General features: G+C 41.1%; 1 protein-coding gene across 1 annotated transcript in view; it reads right to left on the bottom strand.

The window, feature by feature from the left end:
- LOC120968689 (uncharacterized) overlaps positions 1 to 19,412 on the bottom strand; it is a 94,882-nt gene extending 75,470 nt beyond the window's left edge. Inside the window, exons 1-2 of the mRNA XM_040395637.2 lie at positions 19,281 to 19,412; positions 18,868 to 19,185 (exon numbers count right to left, since the gene is read on the bottom strand). Coding sequence (XP_040251571.2) covers positions 18,868 to 19,185; positions 19,281 to 19,412 — 450 coding nt within the window. The remainder of the gene's footprint in view (positions 1 to 18,867; positions 19,186 to 19,280) is intronic.
- Between the last annotated feature and the right edge of the window lie 7,801 nt (positions 19,413 to 27,213).

Raw genomic sequence — 27,213 nt, 5'->3', positions numbered from 1 at the left:
AATACTCTACCCTCGAAAACTGTTGCGATCCCCTATACTTGTGGGTTATCAAGACTATTTTCTGGCGCCGTTGCCGGGGAGCATAGCTCTATTCTTTGAGTCACTTGGGATTTATATCTGATGATCACTATGAGGAACTTGGAAGACGAAAAAACCAAGATTTATCCCACAACTACGAGGAGAGGTAAGGAATTGCCATCTAGCTCTGCACTTGATTCACCTTCTGTTTTGAGTAAACTTGCGACACCTAAACCTACTCCTGCTATTGATTCTGCTATGTCGCATGTTATTGATGATGCCACTTCTACTTTGCATGATACTTATGATGAAACTACTTCTATGCTTGATAATACTGTGCCGTTAGGTGAATTTCTGGATGAACAACTTGCTAGGGCTAGAGAGAATGAAATTATTGAAACTGATAATATTGATGAAAGTGATGATGAAGATTCTCCCCCTAGATATGAATTGCCTGTTGTGCCTGAAGGTTATGTTAGGGATGAAGAAACTGCTAGAGACTTTCTTACTTGCAATGATAGATATGATCTTAAGAAATTATTAGCTAAGCTGAAAGAAAAATCCTTGAATGCTAGAATGAAATATGACCCTGCTTTTGCTACTTCACCTATCTGTATTACTGATAAGGATTATGATTTCTTTGTTGATCCTAAGTTAATTACTTTGGTTGAATTCTGATCCTTTTCATGGCTATGAATCTGAAACTGTTGTGGCACATCTTACTAAATTAAATGATATAGCCACCCTATTCACTCATGAGGAAAAAATTCGTTACCACTGTATCCTTAAGTTACTTCCGTTCTCATTAAAGGGTGATGCTAAGACATGGTTTAATTCTCTTGATCCTGGTTGTGTGCGTAGTCCCCAGGATATGATTTATTACTTCTCTGCTAAATATGTCCCCGCTCATAAGAAACAAGCTGCCTTAAGGGAAATATATAATTTTGTGCAAATTGAAGAAGAGATTCTCCCACAAGCTTGGGGGAGGCTTCTACAATTACTTAATGCTTTGCCTGATCATCCCCTCAAGAAAAATCAAATACTTGATATCTTTTATAATGGACTAACCGATGCTTTTAGAGACCACCTGGATAGTTGTGCTGGTTGTGTTTTGAGGGAAAGAACTGTTGATCAAGCTGAATTACTATTGAATAATATGTTGAGTAATGAGAATAATTGGACACTTCCTAAACCAATTCCTAAGCCAACTCCGAAGAAAAGGGGTATTCTATTTCTCAGTCCTGAAGATATGCAAGAGGCAAAGAAATCTATGAAAGAAAAAGGCATTAAAGCTGAAGATCTTAAGAATTTACCACCTATTGAAGATATACATGGTCTTGATAACCCGACATAGGTAGTAAAGGTAAATTCTCTCTATAGATATGATAAGGGTGAAATCCCATCTACTAAATTTACTAGCCAATGCTTGGATGAGTTTGATGACTTTATGGTTAAACAAGAAAACTTCAATGCTTATGTTGGTAGACAATTGAAACACAATGCTTATATGATTGAACACTTGAGTGATTATATGTCTAGAGTTAAAGGTGTACTTAAACTTATTAGTGAACATGCTTCTATGGTTACCTCTCAACTAGAACAAGTGCTTAAAGCTCAAAATAATTTGCTCAATGAATTAAATAATAAGAAAAATGATAATGTTGTTAGAGTTATGACTAGAGGGGGTAAAATGACTCAGGAACCTTTGTACCCTGAGGGCCACCCTAAGAGAATTGTGCAAGATTCTCAAAGAAATAATGTTGATGCACCTAGTCCTTCTAAGAAGAAGAAAAAGAAAAATGATAGGACTTTGCATGCTTCTAGTGAACCTATTGTTGACACACCTGAGAATCCCAATGATATTTCTATTTCTGATGCTGAAACACAATCTGGTGATGAACATGAACCTAGTGATAATGTTAATGATGATGTTCATGTTGATGCTCAACCTAGCAATAATAATGATGTAGAGATTGAACCTGCTGTTGATCTTGATAACCCACAATCAAAGAATCAACATTATGATAAGAGAGACTTTGTTGCTAGGAAGCACGGTAAAGAAAGAGAACCATGGGTTCAGAAACCCATGCCTTTTCCTCCTAAGCCATCCAAGAAAAGGATGATGAGGATTTTGAGCGCTTTGCTGAAATGATTAGATCTATCTTTTTGCGTATGCGTTTGACTGATATGCTTAAAATGAATCCTTATGCTAAGTATATGAAGGATATTTTTACAAATAAAAGAAAGATACCGGAAGCTGAAATTTCCACCATGCTTGCTAATTATACTTTTAAGGGTGGAATACCTAAGAAACTAGGAGATTCAGGAGTACCAACTATACCATGCTCCATTAAAAGAAACTATGTTAAAACTGCTTTATGTGATCTTGGAGCTGGTGTTAGTGTTATGCCTCTCTCTTTATATCGTAGACTTCATTTGAATAAGTTGACACCTACTGAAATATCTTTGCAAATGGCTGATAAATCAACTGCTATACCTGTCGGTATTTGTGAGGATGTGCCTGTTGTGGTTGCAAACGTTACTATCTTAACGGACTTTGTTATTCTTGGTATTCCCGAGGATGATAGTATGTCGATTATCCTTGGTAGACCCTTTTTGGATACTGCAGGGGCTGTTATTCATTGCAACAAAGGCAATGTCACTTTTCATGTTAATGGTAATGAGCATACGGTACACTTTCCGAGGAAACAACCTCAAGTCCATAGTATCAACTCTATTGGAAAAATTACAATGATTACTATTGGAGGTTTTGAATTTCCTCTTCCTACTGTCAAGAAGAAATATGATATTCTTATTGTTGGGGACGTGCATATGCCCGTTGAGGTAACCTAGTGCTATTCGAAAATTCTCCGGTTTCATGCGATTCAGAATGAGTTTGTTAACAAGACTTGATCAACCTTGTTAGTGGATTCCTTTTAATGAGCATGAGGTGGATGAAGTTAGAAAGCACAACTCTCTGTACCCTCCTTTTACTTTCTGTTATTTAGATTAAATAAAGCAAAAATAGTATTTTGTGTCTGTTTTCTGAATTATCCTTGCAAAAAAAAATACCCCGAAAATAAAAGTTCTCCAAACGTCTTGAAAATTTAATATGATTTTTCTGGAATATTTAAGAATATCTGGCACTGAGAACACACCAGGGGAGCCACTACCTGGCCATGAGGGTCCAGGCCGCGCCCTACCCCCCTGGGCGCGCCCCCTGCCTCATCGGCCCCACGTGCCCCCTCCACTTATTCCTGCACCCACACACTTCGCCTTCCTCCAGAAAAAATCCCCACACAGCTCAGACTTGTGTTCTAGCTCGTTTCGCTGTGATTTTCGATCTCCTTGCTCAAAGCTCCACTCACAAAACTGCTTTGGGGGATTGTTCTTCGGTATGTGACTCCTCCAATGGTCCAATTAGTTTTTGTTCTAGTGCTTTATTTATTGCAAATTTTTGCTGCTTAGGTGACCCTGTTCTTGAGCTTGCATGTTAAAATTATATGGTCCTAAGTAGTTCTAATGCATGATATAGTCTCTAGGCACTTGTGGGAGTAGTTGCTATAAATCTTGTTGAGTTTGGTTCACTTTTATTTTGAGTCACTAAAAATTTCAGAAATTTTTCAGAGGAAGAAATATGTTTAGGAAAATGTACCAAGGTGGCTCATCAAGGAAGCAAGCCCCAAGGCTCGCGATACGTGAGCCGGCCTATGAACTACCAAGAGAAGCTCAAGTACGGCCTTGTGAATGGTCGTCAGAAGATTTTATGGTCAGAGCAGGTATCAAGGAAGAATTTGACACGTATGTGCGTAATGCTGAACTTGAGGGCTTCGTGTCAGATAAGTGCCCCCAATACTACTACCTAACTGATTCCTTTGTGAGAAGGTTTAAATTTACATCATCACGCAATTCTCACACTATCCTATTTGATCTTTATGATAAATCTTATACCATGGACTTAGAAGATTTTAATACTGCTTGTAAACTCCCGCAGTGGGGTAATGCTAGTGAACCTCGCAAATCTGAATATAAGGATTTTCTTGCTAGTATAACTATGGGGGAATCTAGAGAAATCACGCAAGCTACCATAGGGAGCATCCATTTTCCTGCCATACATTATTTTGCTCTCTTTATAGGTAGATGTATTAATGGTAAGGATGAGGCATGTCACATGTGCCTTCTCGATCTTAGTGTTCTCAAGAGTGTTGTATTAGGAGATAAACAATATAATTTGGGGGCTATTGTTGCACGAAGGTTGCATCATAACAGTATAAGTGGAGATTTGTTTGGTGGAATTTATGCAACCCGTTTAGCTAATTATCTTGAGGTACCCATTCGTGAAAATGATATGGAGTTGCCTCCTGCTTATCTAGATTTTAATGCTATGGTTCGCCACCAGTTTGTTGAGAGGAATTCACAGTCTCTCCAGTACCGACTAATCTTTGACAGACGTCGCGCTGTCCATATTGCTCTCCTCCTCCTACTTTCTTTGACTTTCAGGCAAAGGGGAGATATGTCATAACCAGGGAGGAGGCGAACGAGTACGAGAGGAGGACGGAGGCAACTTGCCTCCAAACTGCAGCTCTTGAGGGAGTAGCTGCTGCATCTCAATACGACCAGTTACAACTTTGGATATCCGTCAGGCCAGCCGTGGCCATAGACCAACTTAGGCCAAAAGCCTAAGCTTGGGGGAGTATGTATTTCTCACCGACATTACAGTCATGTTCACACACTCATTCTAGTTGTCGATGCTCATACTTTTTCATTGTACTATCGATGCTAGTTTATTTTATTTTCTAAGCCTTCTTCTTGTGTGTTCGAAAAACCTTAAGAAAAACCAAAAAAAATTAGTTGTAGCTTTCAGCTAGTTTACTTTCCATGCCTGTAGTAGTAATAATTAAAAGAAAACCCAAAAAGATTTCTCGTTCTTCTTTTTCTTGTTGGGACCTTTCCCGTGTAAATAGTTTTATTTCTTTTCTTTTCTTCGGGGGTCGATAGGAGGATACCATAATGAAAATGTTGAGTGGCTCTCATATGCATTATTGTTGATTTAACCAAGAGCCCGTATTACCTTGTCTTCTCCTGTGTATTAAATGCTTGGAGATTCCAGCTTAGTTCCATTGCACGTGCACTATTATTATTATCCACACCGTTCGGTCGTGCAAGTGAAAGGCAATAATGACAATATATGATGGACTGATTGAGATGAGAGAAGCTGGTATGAACTCGACCTATCTTGCTTTTGTAAATATGATTAGTTCATCGTTCCTGATTCAGCCTATTATAAATGAAACATGTTTGCAATGACAATTGGAGATTATAGTTGCTCATGCCATGCTTAATTAGCTAGGAGTTTATAATGGTTCACCTTGCGTGCCAACATGCTATTAAAATGGTTGTGATGTGGTATAATAGGGTGGTATCCTCCTTTGAACGATTCGAGTGGCTTGACTTAGCACATGTTCACGGATGTAGTTGAAACAAAATCAACATAGCATCCACAATATTTATGTTCATGGTGAATTATATCCTACTCATGCTTGCACTCAGTGTTGATTAATTTTAATGCATTTTCATGACTGTTGTCGCTCTCTAGTTGGTCGCTTCCCAGTCTCTTTCTAGCCTTCATTTGTACAAAGCGGGAATACTACTTGTGCATCCACTTCCATAAACCCCAAAGTTATTCCATATGAGTCGACCATACCTTCCTATATGCGGTATCTACCTGTCGTTCCATGTAAATTTGTATGTGCCAAACTCTAAACCTTCAAATGAAATTATGTTTTGTATGCTCGAATAGCTCATGTATCAACTAGGGTTGTCTGTATCTTCCATGCTAGGCGGGTTATTCTCAAGAGGAGTGGACTCTGCTCCTCACTCACGAGAAAATGGCTCGTCACCGGGATGCCCAGTCCGATGCTCAAACCAAATCAAAATAATTGCAAACAAAACTCCCCCAGGACTGTTGTTAGTTAGAGGCACCCGTTGTTTCGGGCAAGCCATGGATTGATGCTTGTTGGTGGTGGGGGAGTATAAACTTTACCATTCTGCTTGGGAACCGCCTATAATGTGTGTAGCATGGAAGATATCGAGATCTCTCGGTTGTTATGTTGACAATGAAAGTATGCCACTCAAAATATTATTTATCTCTATTTCAAAATTGAGCTCTGACACCTCTACAAATCCCTGCTTCCCTCTGCGAAGGGCCTATCTATTTACTTTTATGTTGAGTCATCATCCTCTTATTAAAAAGCACCAGTTAGAGAGCACCGCTGTCCTTTGCATGCATTACTATTAGTTTACATTGAATATGACTGTGACTGGATCTCTTTTACCATGAATTACAATGTCTAGTCAGTCCTTGATCTTCAGAGGTGCTCTGCATTTATGTTTTGCGGTCTCAGAAAGGGCTAGTGAGATACCATCTTGTTATATCATATTATGATTGTTTTGAGAAAGTGTTGTCATCCGAGATTTGCTATTATTGCTCGCTAGTTGATTATGCCATCGATATGAGTAAACATGAGACCTAAATGTTATTGTGAATATGGTTAGTTCATAATCTTTGCTGAAAACTTGAATGCTGGCTTTACATATTTGCCACAACAAGAGCAAAGAGAGTTTGTAAAAGTTTTTCTTTATCACTTTCAGTTTGTCAACTGAATTGCTTGAGGACAAGCAAAGGTTTAAGCTTGGGGGAGTTGATACGTCTCCATCATATCTACTTTTCCAAACACTTTTGCCCTTGTTTTGGACTCTAACTTGCTGGAACTAACCCGGACTGACGCTGTTTTCAGCAGAATTGCCATGCTGTTATTTTTGTGCAGAAATAAAAGTTCTCGGAATGACCTGAAACTTCACGAAGAATATTTTTGGCATATATAAAAATACTGGCAAAAGAATCAAGACCAGGGGGCCCACACCCTGTCCATGAGGGTGGGGGGCGTGCCCCTTGTCTCGTGGGCCCCTTGAGGCTCCACCGATCTCAACTCCAACTCCATATATTCACGTTCGGGGAGAAAAGAATCAGAGAGAAGGATTCATCGCGTTTTACGATACGGAGCCGCCGCCAAGCCCTGAACTCTCTCGGGAGGGCTGATCTAGAGTCCATTCGGGGCTCCGGAGAGGGGAATCCGTCGCCATCGTCATCATCAACCTTCCTCCATCACCAATTTCATGATGCTCACCACCGTGCGTGAGTAATTCCATCGTAGGCTTGCCGGGCGGTGATGGGTTGGATGAGATTTATCATGTAATCGAGTTAGTTTTGTTAGGGTTTGATCCCTAGTATCCACTATGTTCTGAGATTGATGTTGCTATGACTTTGCTATGCTTAATGCTTGTCACTAGGGCCCGAGTGCCATGAATTCAGATCTGAACCTATTATGTTTTCATGAATATATGTGAGTTCTTGATCCTATCTTGCAAGTCATTAGTCACCTACTATGTGTTATGATCCGGCAACCCCGAAGTGACAATAATCGGGACCACTTCCGATGATGACCGTAGTTTGAGGAGTTCATGTATTCACTAAGTGTTAATGCTCTGGTCCGGTACTCGATTAAAAGGAGGCCTTAATATCCCTTAGTTTCCAATAGGACCCCGCTACCACGGGAGGGTTGCTACCTCTTGAGCACTGCGTTGGTTTTCCCCTGAAGAGGAAATGGTGAGGCAGTAAAGCAGCGTAAGTATTTCCCTCAGTTTTTGTGAACCAAGGTATCAATCCAGTAGGAGGCCACGCACGAGTCCCTCGCACCTACACAAACAAATAAAATCCTCGCAACCAACGCAATAAAGGGGTTGTCAATCCCTTCACGGTCACTTACGAAAGTGAGATCTGATAGATATGATAAGATAATATTTTTGGTATTTTTATAATAAAGATGCAAAGTAAAATAAAAGGCAATAAAAATAGCTAAGTGTTGGAAGATTAATATGATGGAAAATAGACCCGGGGCCATAAGTTTCACTAGTGGCTTCTCTCGAGAGCATAAGTATTACGGTGGGTAAACAAATTACTGTTGAGCAATTGACAGAATTGAGCATAGTTATGAGAATATCTAAGTATGATCATGTATATAGGCATCACGACCGCGACAAGTAGACCGACTCCTGCCTGCATCTACTACTATTACTCCACACATCAACCGCTATCCAGCATGCATCTAGATTATTAAGTTCAAAAGAACAGAGTAACGCTTTAAGTAAGATGACATGATGTAGAGGGATAAACTCATGCGATATGATATAAACCCCATCTTGTTATCCTCGATGGCAACAATACAATACGTGCCTTGCCGCCCCTACTGTCACTGGGAAAGGACACCACAAGATTGAACCCAAAGCTAAGCACTTCTCCCATTGCAAGAAAGATCAATCTAGTAGGCCAAACCAAACTGATAATTCGAAGAGACTTGCAAAGATAACCAATCATACATAAAAGAATTCAGAGAAGATTCCAATATTGTTCATAGATAAACTTGATCATAAACCCACAATTCATCGGTCTCAACAAACACACCGCAAAAGAAGATTACATCGAATAGATCTCCACAAGAGACGGGGAGAACATTGTATTGAGATCCAAAAAGAGAGAAGAAGCCATCTAGCTAATAACTATGGACCTGAAGTACTGAGGTAAACTACTCACACATCATCGGAGAGGCTATGGTGTTGATGTACAAGCCCTCCGTGATCGATGCCCCCTCCGGCGGAGCTCCAGAAAAGGCCCCGAGATGGGATCTCACGGATACAGAAGGTTGCAGCGGTGGAATTAGGTTTTTGGCTCCGTATCTGGTAGTTTGGGGGTACGTAGGTATATATAGGAGGAAGAAGTACGTCGGTGGAGCAACATGGGCCCCACGAGGGTGGAGGGCGCGCCCAGGGGGGTAGGCGCGCCCCCTACCTCGTGCCTTCCTGGTTGATATCTTGACATAGGGTCCAAGTCCTCTGGATCACGTTCGTTCCGAAAATCACGTTCCCGAAGGTTTCATTCCGTTTGGACTCCGTTTGATATTCTTTTTCTGCGAAACTCTGAAATAGGCAAAAAACAACAATTCTGGGCTGGGCCTCCAGTTAATAGGTTAGTCCCAAAAATAATATAAAAGAGTATAATAAAGCCCATTAATGTCCAAAACAGAATATAATATAGCATGGAACAATAAAAAATTATAGATACGTTGGAGACGTTGGAGACGTACCAAGCATCCCCAAGCTTAATTCCTGCTCGTCCTCGTGTAAGTAAATGATAAAAACAGAATTTTTGATGTGGAATGCTACTTGGCATAATTTCGATGTAATTTTCTTAATTGTGGTATGAATATTCAGATCTGAAAGACAAAAGTTTAGTATTTACATAAAAATAATAATACTTCAAGCATACTAACTAAGCAATTATGTCTTCTCAAAATAACATGGCCAAAGAAAGTAATCCCTACAAAATCATATAGTCTGGCTATGCTCTATCTTCACCACACAAAGTATTTAAATCATGCACAACCCCGATGACAAGCCAAGCAATTGTTTCATATTTTTAATGTTCTCAAACTTTTTCAATCTTCACGCAATACATGAGCGTGAACCATGGACATAACACTATATGTGGAATAGAATGGTGGTTGTGGAGAAGACAAAAAAAGGAGAAGATAGTCTCACATCAACCAGGCGTATCAACGAGCTATGGAGATTCCCATTAATAGATATCAATGTGAGTGAGTAGGGATTGCCATGCAACGGATGCACTAGAGCTATAAGTATATGAAAGCTCAACAAAAGGAACTAAGTGGGTGTGCATCCAACACGCTTGCTCACGAAGACCTAGGGCATTTTGAGAAGCCCATCATTGGAATATACAAGCCAAGTTCTATAATGAAAATTTCCCACTAGTATATGAAAGTGATATCATAGGAGACTCTCTATCTTGAAGACCATGGTGCTACTTTGAAGCACAAGTGTGGTAAAAGGATAGTAACATTGTCCCTTCTCTCTTTTTTCTCTCATTTTTTTCCTTTTCTATTTTTTATGGCATTTCCCTTTTTTTAGTCCGGAGTCTCATCCCGACTTGTGGGGGAATCATAGTCTCCATCATCCTTTCCTCACTTGGGACAATGCTCTAAAAAATTATGATCATCACACTTTTATTTACTTACAACTCAACAATTACAACTCAATACTTAGAACAAAATATGACTCTATGTGAATGCCTCCGGTGGTATACGAGGGTAATGAATCAAGAGTGACATGTATGAAAGAATTATGAACGGTGGCTTTGCCATAAATACAATGTCAACTACATGATCATGCAAAGAAATATGAAAATGATGGAGCGTGTCATAATAAACTGAACAGCGGTAAGTTGCATGGCAATATATCTCGGAATGGCTATGGAAATGCCATGATAGGTAGGTAGGGTGACTGTTTTGAGGAAGGTATATGGTGGGTGTATGATACCGGCGGAAAGTGCGCGGTATTAGAGAGGCTAGCAATGGTGGAAGGAAGAAAAGTGCGTATAATCCATGGACTCAACATTAGTCATAAAGAACTCATATACTTATTGCAAAAATCTACAAGTTATCAAAGCAAAGTATTACGCGCATGCTCCTAGGGGGATAGATTGGTAGGAAAAGACCATCGCTCGTCCCCGACCGCCACTCATAAGGAAGACAATCATTAAATAAATCATGCTCCGACTTCATCACATAACGGTTCACCATACGTGCATGCTACGGGAATCACAAACTTTAACACAAGTATTTCTCAAATTCAAAACTACTCAACTAGCATGACTCTAATATCATCATCTTTATATCTCAAAACCATTATCAAGCATCTAACTTCTCATAGTATTCAACACACTCATAAGATTTTTTTACTAATCTTGAATGCCTATCATAATTAAAGCAAATTACCATGCTGTTTTGTAGGACTCTCAAAGTAATCTAAGTGAAGCATGAGAGAACAATAGTTTCTATAAAACAAAACCACCACCGTGCTCTAAAAGATATAAGTGAAGCACCAGAGCAAAAACTATATAACTCAAAAGATATAAGTGAAGCACATAGAGTGTTCTAACAATTTCCGAATCATGTGTGTCTCTCTCAAAAGGTGTGTACATCAAGGATGATTGTGGCAAACTAACAAACAAGGACTCAAATAATACAAGACGCTCCAAGAAAAACACATATCATGTGGTGAATAAAAATATAGCTTCAAGTAAAGTTACCGATTGAAGTAGACGAAAGAGGGGATGCCTTCTGGGGCATCCCCAAGCTTTGGCTTTTAGGTGTCCTTAGATTATCTTGGGGTGCCATGGGCATCCCCAAGCTTAGGCTCTTGCCACTCCTTTTTCAATAATCCATCAAATCTTTTACCCAAAACATGAAAACTTCACAACACAAAACTCAGCATAAAATCTCATGAACTCCGTTAGCAAAAAAAATAAAACACCACTTCAAGGTACTGCAATGAATTCATTTTTTATTTATATTGGTGTTAAACCTACTGTATTACAACTTCTCTATGGTTTATAAACTGTTTTACTAGCCATAGATTCATCAAAATAAGCAAACAACACACGAAAAACAGAATCTGTCAAAAACAGAACAGTCTGTAGTAATCTGTAACTAACGCAAACTTCTGGAATTCAAAAACTTCGGCCAAAATCGGACGACCTAGAAAATTTGTTTATTGACCAGAAGCAATTGCAATCAATATTTTATCACGTTCTGGTGATTTTTAACAATTATTTTCGTGAACAGAAAGTTTCTGGAATTTTCAGCAAGATCAAATAACTACCATCCAAAAAGATCCTATAGGTTAAACTTGGCACAAACACTAATTAAAACATAAAAACACATCTAACCAGAGGCTAAATCAAATTTTTATTCCTAAACAGAAGCAAAAAGCAAAAAACTAAAAATAAAATTGGGTCGCCTCCCAACAAGCGCTATCGTTTAATGCCCCTAGCTAGGCAAAAAAGTAGGGATAGATCTAGGTATTGCCATCTTTGGTAGGCAATCCATAAGTGGATCTCATAATAGATTCATAAGGTAATTTTATTTTCTTTCTAGGGAAGTGTTCCATGCCTTTCCTTAACGGAAATTGGAATCTAATATTCCCTTCCTTCATATCAACAATTGCACCAATCGTTCTAAGGAAAGGTCTACCAAGAATAATAGGACATGAAGGATTGCAATCTATATCAAGAACAATAAAATCTACGGGCACATAATTCCTATTTGTAACAATAAGAACATCATTAATTCTTCCCATAGGTTTCTTAATGGTGGAATCCGCAAGGTGCAAGTTTAAAGAGCAATCATCAAATTCGCGGAAACCTAACAAATCACACAAAGTTTTTGGAATCGAGGAAACTGTAGCACCCAAATCACACAAAGCAAAGCATTCATCATCTTTAATTTTAATTTTAATAGTAGGTTCCCACTCATCATAAAGTTTTCTAGGGATAGAAACTTCCAACTCAAATTTTTCCTCATAAGATTGCATCAAAGCATCAACGATATCTTTGGTAAAGGCTTTATTTTGACTATAAGCATGTGGAGAATTTAGCACGGATTGCAACAAGGAAATACAATCTATCAAAGAGCAATTATCATAATTAAATTCCTTGAAATCCAATATAGTGGATTCATTAATATCTAGAGTTTTGATGTCTTCAATCCCACTTTTACAAATTTTTGCATGAAGATCTAAAAACTCCGAATTTTTGGGACACCTTGTAGGTAAAGGTGGATCATATTCAGTCCCATCATTATAAAGATTCATAGTGCAAAACAAAGATTTAATAGGGGACACATCAATAACTTTTAGATCTTCATCTTTATTTTCATAGAAACTAGAGGAACATGCTTTCACAGAACAATCTTTCTTAGCACGCATCCTAGCGATTCTTTCTTTGCACTCATCAATGGAAATTCTCATGGCTTTGAGAGACTCATTGATATCATGCTTAGGAGAAATAGATCTAAGTTTCATCAACGTTCCTAGCTAATTCATCAACTTTAAGCAATTTTTCTTCAAGCAAAGCATTGAAATTCTTTTGCGAATTCATAAACTCCTTAACACTAGTCTCAAATTCAGAAGGTATCTTATTAAAATTTCCATAAGAATTGTTGTAAGAATTACCATAATTATTAGAGGAATTACTGGGATACGGCCTAGGATTAAAGTTTCCTCTATACGCGTTGTTACCAAAATTATTCCTACCAACAAAATTCACATCCATAGATTCATTATTATTCTCAATAAAAGTAGACAAAGGCATATCATTAGGATCAGAAGAAACACTTTTATTAGCAAATAATTTCATAAATTCATCCATCTTTCCACTCAAAACATTAATTTCTTCTATCGCATGCACTTTTTATTAGTGGATCTTTCGGTGTGCCATTGAGAATAATTAACCATAATATTATCTAGGAGTTTAGTAGCTTCTCCTAAAGTGATTTCCATAAAAGAGCCTCCCGCGGCCGAATCTAAAAGATTTCTAGAAGCAAAATTCAATCCGGCATAAATTTTTTGTATAATCATCCACAAATTCAAACCATGAGTAGGGCATTTAGGTATCATTAATTTCATCCTCTCCCAAGCTTGTGCAACATGTTCATGATCAAGTTGGTTAAAATTGATAATATCGTTTCTAAGAGAGATGATCTTAGCGGGAGGAAAATACTTAGAGATAAAAGCATCTTTGCACTTATTCCAAGAACCAATACTATTTTTATGCAAAGACGAAAACCAAGCTTTAGCACGATCTCTAAGCGAAAAAGGAAATAGCTTCAATTTAACAATATCATTGTCCACATCTTTCTTCTTTTGCATATCACACAAATCAATGAAGCTATTTAGATGGGTAGCGGCATCTTCACTAGGAAGGCCGGCGAATTGATCTTTCATGACAAGATTCAACAAAGCAGCATTAATTTCACCAGATTCAGTATCGGTAAGAGGAGCAATCGGAGTGCTAAGGAAATCATTGTTGTTGGTATTGGTAAAGTCACACAATTTGGTATTATCTTGAGCCATCGTGACAAGCAAACAATCCAACACACGAGCAAACAAGAAGCGAGCGAAAAAGAGGCGAACGGAAAAAAGAGAGGGCGAATAAAACGACAAGCGTGGAGTGGGGGAGAGGAAAACGAGAGGCAAATGGCAAATAATGTAATGCGGGAGATAAGGGTTTGTGATGGGTACCGTGTATGTTGACTTTTGCGTAGACTCCCTGGCAACGGCGCTAGAAATGGCTCGTTGTTGGGAAATCAAATCTTGACTTGACTTGGCGTAAACCTCCTCGGCAACGGCGCCAGAAATCCTTCTTGCTACTTCTTAAGCACTCCGTTGGTTTTCCCTTGAAGAGGAAAGGGTGATGTAGTAAAGCAGCGTAAGTATTTCCCTCAGTTTTTGAGAACCAAGGTATCAATCCAGTAGGAGGCCACGCACGAGTCCCTCGCACCTACTAAAACAAATAAAATTCTCGCAACCAACGCAATAAAGGGGTTGTCAATCCCTTCACGGTCACTTACGAAAGTGAGATCTGGTAGATATGATAAGATAATATTTTTGGTATTTTTCTAATAAATAAGCAAAGTAAAATAAAAGGCAATAAAAATAGCTAAGTGTTGGAAGATTAATATGATGGAAAATAGACCCGGGGGCCATAGGTTTCACTAGTGGCTTCTCTCGAGAGCATAAGTATTACGGTGGGTAAACAAATTACTGTTGAGCAATTGACAGAATTGAGCATAGTTATGAGAATATCTAGGTATGATCATGTATATAGGCATCACGTCCGCGACAAGTAGACCGACTCCTGCCTGCATCTACTACTATTACTCCACACATCGACCGCTATCCAGTATGCATCTAGAGTATTAAGTTCAAAAGAACAGAGTAACGCTTTAAGTAAGATGACATGATGTAGAGGGATAAACTCATGCAATATGATATAAACCCCATCTTCTTATCCTCGATGGCAACAATACAATACGTTCCTTGTTGCCCCTACTATCACTGGGAAAGGACACCGCAAGATTGAACCCAAAGCTAAGCACTTCTCCCATTGCAAGAAAGATCAATCTAGTAGGCCAAACCAAACTGATAATTCGAAGAGACTTGCAAACATAACCAATCATACATAAAAGAATTCAGAGAAGATTCAAATATTGTTCATAGATAAACTTGATCATAAACCCACAATTCATCGGTCTCAACAAACACACCGCAAAAGAAGATTACATCGAATAGATCTCCACAAGAGAGGGGGAGAACATTTTATTGAGATCCAAAAAGAGAGAAGAAGCCATCTAGCTAATAACCATGGACCCGAAGGTCTGAGGTAAACTACTCACACATCATCGGAGAGGCTATGGTGTTGATGTAGAAGCCCTCCGTGATCGATGCCCCCTCCAGCGGAGCTCCGGAAAAGGCCCCAAGATGGGATCTCACGGGTACAGAAGGTTGCGGCGGTGGAATTAGGTTTTTGGCTCCGTATCTGGTAGTTTCGGGGTACGTAATTATATATAGGAGGAAGAAGTACGTCAGTGGAGCAACGTGGGCCCCACGAGGGTGGAGGGTGTGCCCAGGGGGGTAGGCGCGCCCCCTACCTCGTGCCTTCCTGGTTGATGTCTTGATGTAGGTTCCAAGTCCTCTGGATCACGTTCGTTCCGAAAATCACATTCCCGAAGGTTTCATTCCGTTTGGACTCCGTTTGATATTCTTTTTCTGCGAAACTCTGAAATAGGCAAAAAACAACAATTCTGGGTTGGGCCTTCGGTTAATAGGTTAGTCCCAAAAATAATATAAAAGTGTATAATAAAGCCCATTAATGTCCAAAACAGAATATAATATAGCATGGAACAATAAAAAATTATAGATATGTTGGAGACGTATCAAGGGTAGGACAAAATATGTCATGCAAGTTCTTTTCCATAAGCACGTATGACTATATTCGGAATACATGACTACATTACATTGATGAACTGGAGCTAGTTCTGTGTCACCCTATGTTATAACTATTGCATGAGGAATCGCATCCGACATAATTATCCAACACTGATCCATTGCCTACGAGCTTTTCACATATTGATCTTTGCTTAGTTCCTTTTCTGTTGCCACTGTTACAATTACTACAAAACTGCTACTGTTACTTTCGCCACCGTTACTGTTACTTCCATACTACTTTGGTACTAAATACTTTGCTGCAGATATTAAGTTTTCCAGGTGTGGTTGAATTGAGAACTCAACTGCTCATACTTGAGAATATTCTTTGACTCCCGTTGTGTCGAATCAATAAATTTGGGTTGAATACTGTACCATCGAAAACTGTTGCGATCGCCTATACTTGTGGGTTATCACTTATTCATGGAAAGTATATGATAAGAGTTCTATTATAAAAGTGTTATGTTTAAATTGGTTGCTGTTATAATAATCTACATGATTCTTATATGTCCCTATTTTGTTTTTATTGACACCTCTCTCTCAAAGCATGTGGACATGTTTTTCGATTTTGGTTTTCACATGAGGACAACCGAGGACTAAGCTTGGGAGAGTTGATAAGTCCATTTTGCATCATGTTTTCTTACTGTTATTTACAATGTTTTTATCCATAATAATGCTTTTTGGGGTAATTCTAATGCCTTTTCTCTCATAATTTGCAAGGTACACACTAAGAGGGAGAATTCCGGCAGCTCGAAATCTGGACCTGAAAAAGCTACGTCAAGCCACCTATTCTGCACAACTCCAAATAAGCTGAAACTTTACGAGGATTTTTTATGGAATATTTAAGAAATACTGGAGCCAATAAACACCAGAGGGGGGCCACCAGGTGGGCACAACCCACCTGGGCGCACCAGGACCCCCTGGCGCGCCCTGGTGGGTTGTGGCCTCCTCGGCCCACCTCCGGTGCCCATCTTCTGGTATATAAGTGGTTTTGACATAGAAAAAATAAGAGGAGGACTTTTGGGAAGAATCGCCACCACCTCGAGGCGGAACTTGGGCAGGAGCATTTCTGCCCTCCGGCGGAGCGATTCTGCTGGGGGAACTTCCCTCCCGGAGGGGGAAACCATCGTCATCATCATCACCAACAACTCTCACGTCTTGGGGAGGGCATCTCCATCAACATCTTCAACAACACCAATTCCTCTCAAACCCTAGTTCATCTCTTCTGTTCAATCTAGTTACCGGAACTATAGATTGGTGCTTGTGGGTGACTAGTAGTGTTGATTACATCTTGTAGTTGATTACTATATGGTTAATTTGTTGGAAGATTATATGTTCAGATCCATTATGCATATTAATACCACTCTGATCATGAGCATGTCTATTGTTTGTGAGTAGTTACTTTCGTTCTTGAGGTCACGGGATAAATCATGTTGCAAGTAATCATGTGAATTTGATATGTGTTCGATATTTTGATAGTATCACTACTAGGGAAAAGCCTAGCAGTAGCGCTAGTTTTTGGCCTATCAGTAGCGCGGGTAAGCGCGCTACTGATATGGCGCTATAGCTAAAGCTTAGCAGTAGCGCCTACTGGCACTCTCTACTGCTATATCTACTTAGTAGTAGCGCTTTCCGAAACAACCGCTACTGGTAATTACTAGTAGCGCTTTCCAAAACAACCGCTACTACTATTATTCCGTATTCTATTTCTTTTAAATTTTAGGCCGTATTCATACACCTTTATACAATTTTTCATACAGTAGCAATTTAGAGATTGTTTTTACATTATAATGAGTTATTAAATCACTAGGTGAAAGAACCTTGGATTAGTTTCAAGTGCATGGATCCAAAGTAACCAATGGTCACTTTGGATTCATCCATTTGAAACTAATCCGTGGGTCTCTCACCCAATGACATAATAACTTATCATCATCATCATAATATCATTAACAACTTATCATCATAATATATCATTGTCATATAACTCCTCATCATCATCATTTTCGTCCATGACATCATCTAACAACTTGGTCACTAGTTATAATAACAACTCCTCCTCATCATCATCATAGTACTCATAATCACTACTCCTACTCATCCTCACCATCAAGTCTAAGCGATTGTAGCACATAATAAAAGCTTCTCATCATCATCATAGTCATATATAATCAATAGTAACTAATTATTCTTAATACTTAGGACCTACTCCTCTCTCCTAGCTAAAATACCATAAAACAGATAAACCGGTCCTTCTCCATAATGGAGAATGGACATAAACCTATCTCCAACTTGTGGCTTGCGCACATTCATTTTGTCTCCAATTATTTGCGTGTGCGCATTCATCACTTTGCTCCATTCTTTGATTTTGAGCCTTCCATCATTTGAACAAATCGAGTATGCAGTATGGTAAGCCTTCGAAGGAGTTGGTCGTAAGCTAACCATATGCATATCACCTTCGGTAAATAGCATGTCAGGCACAACCTGCTTCGGGAGCCTCTATTCAAAAACTTAATAGTAACATATATAGTTAGCAATGTAGTTTACTTAAGAATAATGTATGCAATGAAGTTACCATCATTAACAAAATCTTACCAAGTTTTTGGCAATTAAGTTACCATCAAGCAATTTATGGATTAGTGGCACGTATCTAGTATAATTTGGGCTGATAGAGTGACTGGTTTTGAAGGCCTCAACATCTTCTATGAATGAGACAAGATAACCTTTCTCCTCACAATTAAGCTTGGAGTCATAGTTGTAGTATGTGCTGTCTATTACGTTCCGAATATTTCTTGAAGATAAGAAATAAGCTGACAATTATAAATAAATAAGTTTAGTACCGACGAGCACCAAATATTTTTAAATTAACAACATAAATTACTGAACTTAACAAATTACTTTGACAAAATCACATCTAGGCAAAATTGGAGGCATATCCACATCCACCCAGATGTCGATATTATCATCATCATCATAATATTCGGGACGAATATCAAATCTTATTCGCATTCCCTCCTCAAATCCATATGCCTTGCAGAGAGCTTCCCGATTAGAGCAACTAAAATGGGAGCGATCGACCGCATTGTACAGCTTAACCAAAAACTCATAACCATGTTTAGTTCTTAAGTGAGCCCTCCTCGTCTCCACATTCTCAAAGTCATCTAAACCCAAACCAAGCTTCTCCAATACATATGGTCTAGCATGGCACGGGATGTACTAATCAAATTTAAAAAAAATCCATAAATTACACGTTGAACAAAATAAGCACAAGTGATGATATTAATTACGATGAAATGCTTGTCGTTGCGTACCATACAAACATCAAAGGTCTCTTCTAGCTTCACGGTGAAAAACCTATCATTTTGCAGGTGAGGAAACCTACCAAACAAACCCCGGTCATCGTAGCAGTACCCGCACTCCGGGATCCCATCGTCATCAGACATCTCCTGTGTTCAAAATTCAAAGATTATAACTCGACGGCAAAACCCAAAAAATCTGGCATGACCTTTGCTAAAAAAGGACATATCGAGCGCCTGAAATTTTGCCGGAACGGAAATTAATCAACACTCCGGCAAAACATAGGCCACTTATCGATGGTCATTGCATTTCAATGCTGTAAAATATGAACAAAAACATTTCAAAATATCTTATATATAATCCTAACACTAAATAAACTAGTTTTAATAACTACTTACTGAATAAACTAGTTTTATTAACTACTTACTAAATAAACTAGTTCTATTAAGCACTTACTATAAATAAACTAGTTCTATTAAGCACTTACTAAATAAACTAGTTCTATTAAGCACTTAGTACAAATAAACTAGTTATATTAATCACTTACTAAATAAACTATTTCTATTAAACACTTGCTAAAAATTCTACTACAATGTCTACATTCTACAATGTCTACATTCTAAAATCTACAATGTTTACAATGTCTACATTCTAAAATCTACATTTAAATTACCTACAATTTGCAAGAACAGAGACAAGGGAGGGAGGGAGGAGAGAGGAGCGGGAGGGGGCGGCCGGAGGAGGAGGAGGGAGGGGCAGTGGGAGGAGGGGCTGCCGGCGGAGGAGGGACGAGGGAGGAGGGGGCGGCCGGAGGAGGAGGGAGGAGGGGGCGGTCGGAGGAGGAGGGAGGAGGGCGCGGTGGGAGGAGGAGGGAGTACCTCGGTGGAGGATGGACGACGGCGGCGGCGGCGGCGGACGACGACGGGTATCGGCGCGGGCGAGAGTGACTGAGAGGGAGAGTGAGTGAGAGAGGGTCGGCCGCGTGGCGAGGATAAGGTAGGGTTAGTAGTAGCGCGGGTTCATGAAAAGCGCTACAGCTAAGGAGAATAACAGTAGCGCTAGGCGAGGATACGCGCTACTGCTAAGTTGGGCTAGCCATGTGCGCCCAGTTCAAACATAGCACCAGCGCTTTTGCTAGTACGCGCTACTGCTAAAGTTATAGCAGTAGCACGGTTTATTTATACGCGCTGCTACTAAGTAGCAGTAGTGCATGATTTTGTCCAGCGCTACTGCTAAGATGCTGTGTATAAGGTTTTCCCTAGTAGTGTATGTATGTTGTGATTCCCTTAGTGGTGTCATGTGAACGTCGACTACATGACACTTCACCATATTTGGGCCTAAGGGAATGCATTGTGGAGTAGTAAATAGATGGTGGGTTGCGAGAGTGACGGAAACTTAAACCCCAGTTTATGCACTATTCCGTAAGGGACCGATTGGATCCTAGAGTTTAATGCAATGGTTAGAATTTATTCTTAATACTTTTCTCGTAGTTGCGGATGCTTGCGGGAGGGTTAATCATAAGTAGGAGGTTTGTTCAAGTAAGAACAACGCCTAAGCACCGGTCCACCCACATATCAAAGTAGCAAACACAAATCAAACCAACATGATGGAAGTGACTAGATGAAATTCCCGTGTACCCTCAAGAACACTTTTCTTATAATAAGAGACCGTTTTGGCCTGTCCTTTGCCTCAAAAGGATTGGGCTACCTTGCTGCACTTTCGTGACCGTTATCGTTACTTGTTCGTTACCAATTACCTTGCTATCAAACTACTCGCTACTTACAATTTTAGCACTTGCAGACATCATCTTACTGAAAACTACTTGTCATTTCCTTCTGCTCCTCATTGGGTTTGACACTCTTACTTATTGAAAAGGGCAACAATTGAAACCCTATACTTGTGGGTCATCAGTACTCCACTACAGTAGTACCATCATTGTTCGACTTCCCGAAGAGGCGAAGAGCCAAGCGCAACCCGGATGCTTGTGTGGCAGTTTCATGTGTAGAGTAGTCTAGGATAGCGTGTATCGTGCCTCTAAGCTTAAAATCGTTGGGGTAGGCTCCATGCTATGAGGCCGTATCGAAGCATTTTTTGATTAAAATAATCTTCTGGCCCTACCTGTCATCCTCGTGATTGTAGTTTGCACGCTCATCTGGTCAAGACAGGAATATATTTTTTTAATTTGTGGTGGGGTAAATGTTAGAGGTTGTAGCAAATATATTGTACACTGCGGGTCTTTTAGCCAAGTTTAGAGGTAAGCATGTGGGGCCAGTGCTATGATGTGTCACATCAACTCGTACAATGAGGAGAAGCTTGATTTTACTACTACACGCCTTCTCCCTCGCCCATGCGCGCGGTGGGTCGCAAACGAGGACAAGTTTTTGCTTACTACAACAAGCTATCCCTCCTGCACGCGGTGGAGGACATGCAGCAGTTGATTCGATACTATAGAAGTAGTAACATCATTGTTCGTCTTCTCGAAGAGGCGAAGAGCTAAGCGCAACCCGAACGTGGCAGTTGCGAACGCTCGCGTGGCAGTCTTTGTGTAGGGGTGGGGCGTGGTGTGGAGCCTTGGAGCACGCATATAGCCAGGCTCTTGCATCAGACAAAATTGCTATGTAAGCAGGCTATAAGCCCACTATTGTAGTACTTGCTAGTATAGCCCTGTAAACCAGAAAGGAGTATTTGCCTTTCTAGAGATTTCAACAAGTGACTACACCCTAAATGAGTACACATGGAGCAAAATGAGTGAATCTACACCGTAAATAAATACATAGTTCTCTTGTTTTCCCCTCCGCCTTGGTCGTGGTGCACAATATTGAGTATACTACTACTGACTAGTCTCTTTTTGACATGCATTTATGTTCATATAGCTTGAATGCCAACGAGGCAGAGGGTAGCGGTTTCCGAAACGTTGAACGGTCAATGATGCCTCCGCATTCAATTAGCATGCAGAGGTAGGAGTAAGTAATTGGAGAAGTAGAATGGAGCCAGCACGATGTGAATGCAACACAGTTTGGACTCTCATATAAAGGCGCCCCACCACTCCATCCATCTACTCATAGTCTCTGCGCAACACTGCCCACTCCAATCCAAGATCAAGACCAAGTGACCAGAAGCCACAAGGACCCATGTCGTCAATGGATGCGTGCGTCAGTCGGCTGTGCCAGGTCGTCCAAGACGACGACCTGCGGCCCCACACCGTGCAGCATTTCCAGATGGTGTTGGCGACCGCCGGCGTCATAGCCCTCATCAACGCCGGCTTCGCCTCTCGCATGTGCTAGATGATGGTCGACTCCATCCGCAGGTTCACTGCCGTCAAGAAGCGCGCGAACGACCTTGTTGTACTGCTCCAGCCCGCTCACCCAGACTCCTCGTTTTCCGCCACCCTCATCGGCCTTGAAGGTGATGAACTCTTTGAAGCACTGGTGGCCCCGTAGCTGTCGGAGGTCGCGACGAAGAATGTGCACCTCGATACCGCGCTCGCCGCGCCTCGCCATGCAAGAAACCGTCGATCTGCACATCCACGTCTACGAGAAAATCGTCTCCATAGGGCACTACAAGGCCAGCGAGGACAGAAAGACGTTGGCCTTCTTTGAGCGACTGGAATCTTTGGACGCCATTGTTCAGAAGCACGTCGACCTGGCCACGAAAGCCGCTGCTACTTAGCCGCTGTTCGGTGGGCCGGCGCCCTGAGTCGAGGAGGTGGACTACGTCGATGGATGCATCTTTCTTCTTGCCTCCTATAACCAGCACTTCATCGCCTCGTGGCCTTAACGTTTTATAGTAGTATATGGCATTTTTATTCCAGTCGTAACATTTTCACTGTGAGGTGGGGCCGCAGTTGAGCAAACTGACCATGGGAAAATCCTCACCCCGCCCACTGCATGTTGGATGAGTTTAGAATTAGAAGAGAGAAATGAGGGAGAAGAGCTAGCAGTAGCACAGACGCTGTTGTTAGATGGGACTCGTGTTGATAGAATAGGCGTACTGAGCACTCGTACCTCTTTTTTTCTGGGGGAATAAGTAGCGATACGTCTAGTAGCACTAGTTGGGTGCATGCGACCTATATCTGTCATCACTTTAGGTCTCCTTTTCACATCAACTTCATAATTTTCGTACGTACTCCATGCATGAACCGCGCTAGAACCAAACTTCTCATTACTCTGGGGAAAATCGTTATTTCTATCTATCGGTCGCGCCATGGAGCAGAACCAAATTCTACAAGTGACAAGTTTAAAAGGAAAAGCCTGCCGTGTTCGCGTCGCACCCCCACACGGTTGGTCCGGCATGCCGTTCAAGGGGGAATGCATGCTGTGTTGCATTTTCACTTACAAGTGGGACCGTAGTTGAGCAAACCGACTATCGGCAAACCCCCACCCCGCCTATCGCATGATGGCTGAGAAAATAGGAGGGAGAAAAGATGGTTGTAGCACGGACTCCAAGAAAATTTGTGTCAGATGGGACTCGTGTGGGTGGCGTGTGTCGTACTGCTGGACATGAATGCTAGTTATGGCCCATGCCACCCCACTATATCGAGCCTATGTCGTGGTGTTGGTTACGTAGAACAAATTTCCTGGAGTCCGTGCTCAGCCCTCCTCTCTCTCTCTCTTCTCAGCCAGCCAGCAGACGCGTGGAGCCCATCGTCTGTTTGCTCACATGTGGTCCCACGTGTCAGTGAAAACGCAAGAGGACCCACTGAACCTGCACATATTTCACCTCGACGTGCTGGTGATGAAAAACAAATCCTATAAAGATCTTCGGTGGCCGCTTTTGGAGTTACTCAAGAGTAAGATTCTATTTACAGTTTAACCCAAGATGCACATCACGTGGCTTCAACTAGCACTCCATTTTCTTGCATGACACGACCTGGATGCTGGATGTCCCACGTGTCGGCAAAAGGAGGAAGAACTCGACCAAATATTCTCCACATTTAGACAGGAGGAGTAGGAAACACGGCCAGCCCTATGCCTACATCATACTACCTACAAGCCCACCTCACGCAGTCACGCTATCACCATATTTCTCGGCCTCCGTGCGACAACTAGCTCTAGTTGATCTAACTAGAACTAACTATTGAGCTAGAATACTCCAATATTAGGCTGGCTCTATGTGATGTGGCAACTTCATATAACGGGATGCTGGCTATACTACTACGGTACTCACACTCCAAGAAGTGAGTCAAAAACCATTCATAAATTGAGTTTATGACATGCATATGCAAATGTACCATTCATTACATATAACAAGTCATCAACACACAACGACAACGAGGATACATGTTGGATTATAGATTATTTCCAACAACACATCCTAGTAAATACTAAAGTTTTTCTCACACAACAAATAACAAAGCGATGAAATGAACTTCAGCTCAACCAATCCTCGGCGTTGGAAACGCTTGCTTTGAACCATAACTGATTCTCTGGGAAGGGCATGCTATTGTCATTCTCGAGACCAACGCAGGACTGATCATCCAGGCTGAAGCGGCCTATATCAGGATGCATATTGTGATAGCCAGGGTAGGGAACCATTGGAATGTCCGAGGTATAGATATAGTTGCTTCTCATAAATGGTAGTAACGTTGTGTCAGCAACAGCTGGATCGCCTTTCACCATCATTGGATAGTTTTGTCCAAGGAAGAGCGAGTTTTCTCCAAGATTATCAATACTGAACCAGGGAGAAGGTGTTGGTGCGAGCACACTAGTATCCATCCCGAATACCCTGCAACAGATGTTGGAATAGGTCGGGAGAGTGCGACCATGGGAGACAACACCTGATTCGTTAGTAACATCAGCAGTGCCATGTATACATACAAGAAGAGGTGATCCATCGGAATAAGTTGCTAGGCGCCACTGAGTATATATGTCCTGCTCGTCCTCATGCTCGTGATCATCACCTTCATCATCTCCCCCTTGGTTATAAATTTTTTCACGTATAGGTGGTGGAATGTCCACAGGACCTTGGAAACACAAGAAGGTTAATTAGTAAATGGAAACTAGCTAACCCGCATGCATGCGGATGAAACAATTATAATTACGGTGGAAGACAAATGTACTGAAACTATCTGGATTCCATGCAAAAACAGTGCCACGAGTGGTGGCAGCAAACACAAAACCCTCCTATTGAATTGCATCACAGTACTCATCCGTGTACGGAAATTAAGTTTTGAGCAATATACATCGAGGCATGGAAGTAAGGATGGCAACAAGCTTGTCGAAGATAGCAACAACTTCATAGTTCGTGTAATTCCAAGAGCGGTTGGGAACTTGACAAATTGCTATCTTCCATAGACGACAGTCAGCATGATCGTATTTGAACGTACATAGATCATCAGTGTGTTCAACCTCAGGGCACTCTGAGATTTTTGGAAGTGGAATCCCCTGACAAGTGTACACATTCGCAGTTGTATCCAATATAAATAACCCAATATCCATTTGCGCCTGCCCAACTTAAGTGATGGCATCTTAACATCACACGTATCATTATCAAGCGGCATCAACTTGCACAAGGCGAGGCTTCCGTCGTCCCCATGCCAGCGACCAGGGTCATGGCGAAGAAGATAGGGGAGATCAAACCGCTCCTGGACCCTTGGGTTCTTTTTAATGATGTTATTAGTTGAGTCGAGAATGGCCTTGAACGAATCTGCCATGCTAGCCGAGGTGATGACGTCGCACCGACCAATGAGTTCCTCCACCACGGGGCTAGAATAAAAGGGTTGTTTCCAGCCTGTTCCCTCCATGGAGAAGACGATCAAACAAGGGCAGAAGGAACGGTGAAGGCAAATGGAGGGAGGAAGAGCGTGCGACAGCAGTTCCAAATCGAGAGCGAAAGGCGAACAGGCGGTGGACGGTTGCCACAGTACAGGAAGAGGTGCCCCGGCCTACATAGACGTCCGTTCAGAAATTATACAAAAGGACTCGCCGTCGTCTCACTGATATGACATGTTGGAACGGGACCACATGTCAACGAAACATGGTGTGTCATTTCTCGTGCAAAATGCGATCTGGCCGCGTTGGCCTGAGGTGCCGCATTATTTCTCGACTTTATTTTTTTAATGGCGTGCAGTTTAGTTTTGAAGCACGACTAACTGGTATTGTACACAGAGAAAATATAAACTACTCTACCACTACTCCACCTCTAGTACTTGTACACTACTATAGTATTGGTGGGAGTAGATAGTTAACTTGGCTATGATGGTTGTCAATGTGGTATTTCAGTACTCTATATCTGGATTAGACCTGTTACTTTGCTCTGAATGTTGAACTTTCTGTTTGAACTTATGGAATGGGCTGTTATTTTTTAAATGGGTTGTATTTGTCCGCCACGGATTTAGAGGCTGACTTTTCGGCCTACTAGGTTGACGCGTATACAATCAGGAGATGATTGTACATGGAGAGGATGACAGCAGAGACCCACCAAGGTCATGGCAGCACGCACGCAAGTGCCTCCTTATTTCAAGCAATAAAAGGGTCCCTCCTAATGGATTTCTGACATCTGGGTCCCATGCCATTGTCAACATAGTCAATAAAAGAGAGAATTGCACAACGAGTGGCTGGCACCAGGGACCCAGCAGCTCGCCCAGTTATTTTTGTTTTTGAGATGGAAGCAGGGTGTCAACTGGCCTCTCTAGCCAGCCTTTTCTTTTATGTTTACCACAAGACCAACCCAGTAGTTTTTTTTCTTTCTGAAAATGGCTAGCCCAGTTTTTTTGTTCTTTTGCGGAATACCCAACTGACGCCTATTTGCTTTCTCAGCCCTGCTGGACTACAGATCTTTCAAGACGAGCACAGCTTCATTCAGCTTGCCCAAAAAAGGGCTATCAGTAATGAGAAATGGGCATCAAACCGACAATTAATTTCAATATTTTTTTTCATTTCGCAATTTTAAATTCCATTGATTTTTATGCGTGGACAATTTGTTGGATTTTATATTGATATAAATTTA

Source organism: Aegilops tauschii, chromosome 7, assembly GCF_002575655.3.
Source record: "Aegilops tauschii subsp. strangulata cultivar AL8/78 chromosome 7, Aet v6.0, whole genome shotgun sequence".
Classification (NCBI taxonomy): domain Eukaryota; kingdom Viridiplantae; phylum Streptophyta; class Magnoliopsida; order Poales; family Poaceae; genus Aegilops; species Aegilops tauschii.
Note: the sequence above shows the minus strand (reverse complement) of the source record. Positions and strands in the feature narration are given on the sequence as shown.